Source organism: Geospiza fortis, unplaced genomic scaffold (assembly GCF_000277835.1).
Source record: "Geospiza fortis unplaced genomic scaffold, GeoFor_1.0 scaffold4819, whole genome shotgun sequence".
Lineage (NCBI taxonomy): Eukaryota > Metazoa > Chordata > Aves > Passeriformes > Thraupidae > Geospiza > Geospiza fortis.
In genome coordinates, this window is record NW_005055199.1 from 14,823 (window position 1) to 15,606 (window position 784).

The 784-nt window shown below is 59.8% G+C and overlaps 1 protein-coding gene across 1 annotated transcript in view; it reads right to left on the minus strand.

The window, feature by feature from the left end:
- Positions 1 to 784, minus strand: part of LOC102043771 (filamin-A-like) — a gene marked incomplete at its 5' end in the record, with an annotated part of 15,387 nt that overhangs the window by 12,324 nt on the left and 2,279 nt on the right. Inside the window, one exon of the mRNA XM_031065755.1 lies at positions 8 to 103. Within this exon, the coding sequence (XP_030921615.1) occupies positions 8 to 103 (96 nt within the window). The remainder of the gene's footprint in view (positions 1 to 7; positions 104 to 784) is intronic.

A 784-nucleotide genomic window follows, 5' to 3' on the forward strand; every position in this document is an offset into this window, starting at 1 on the left:
GCAGCGCCTTCCGCGCCGGGCCCAGGATGCGGGCGCCCACCTTGCCCTGGCCCCCCGCGCCCTTGGCCTTGACCGTGAACTCCTGCGCCTTGCCCACCTCCAGCTCTGCGCACGGAAATTGGGGAGGGGGCAACGGGTCAGGGACGGGGAACCCCCAAATCCCCCTGAACCTGCGGTGAGTAATGGAACTGGGGAGGGGGCAAAGGGTTAGGGAGCCCAGATCTGCCCGAAATGGGGGTGAATCCCAAAGGGTTAGGGAGCCCAGATCTGCCCGAAATGGGGGTGAATCCCAAATTGGGGAGGGGGCCATGAACTGGGGACAGGGAACCCCAAAACCAGTCTGAAACTGGGGGTGAATCCCAAATTGGGGAGGGGGACAAAGGGTTAGGGAGCCCAGATCTGCCCGAAATGGGGGTGAATCCCAAACTGGGGAGGGGGCCATGAACTGGGGACAGGGAACCCCAAATCTGCCTGAAACGGGGGGTGAATAACTGATTTGGGGAGGGGGCCATGAACTGGGGACAGGGAACCCCAAATCTGCCTGAAACGGGGGGTGAATAACTGATTTGGGGAGGGGGCCATGAACTGGGGACAGGGAACCCCAAATCTGCCTGAAACGGGGGGTGAATAACTGATTTGGGGAGGGGGCCATGAACTGGGGACAGGGAACCCCAAATCTGCCTGAAACGGGGGGTGAATAACAGATTTGGGGAGGGCGTCCTAAAATTGGGGTGCAAATCCCAAAATTCAGGTGGAATTAGGGGGGGATCCCAAAATTCAGGAA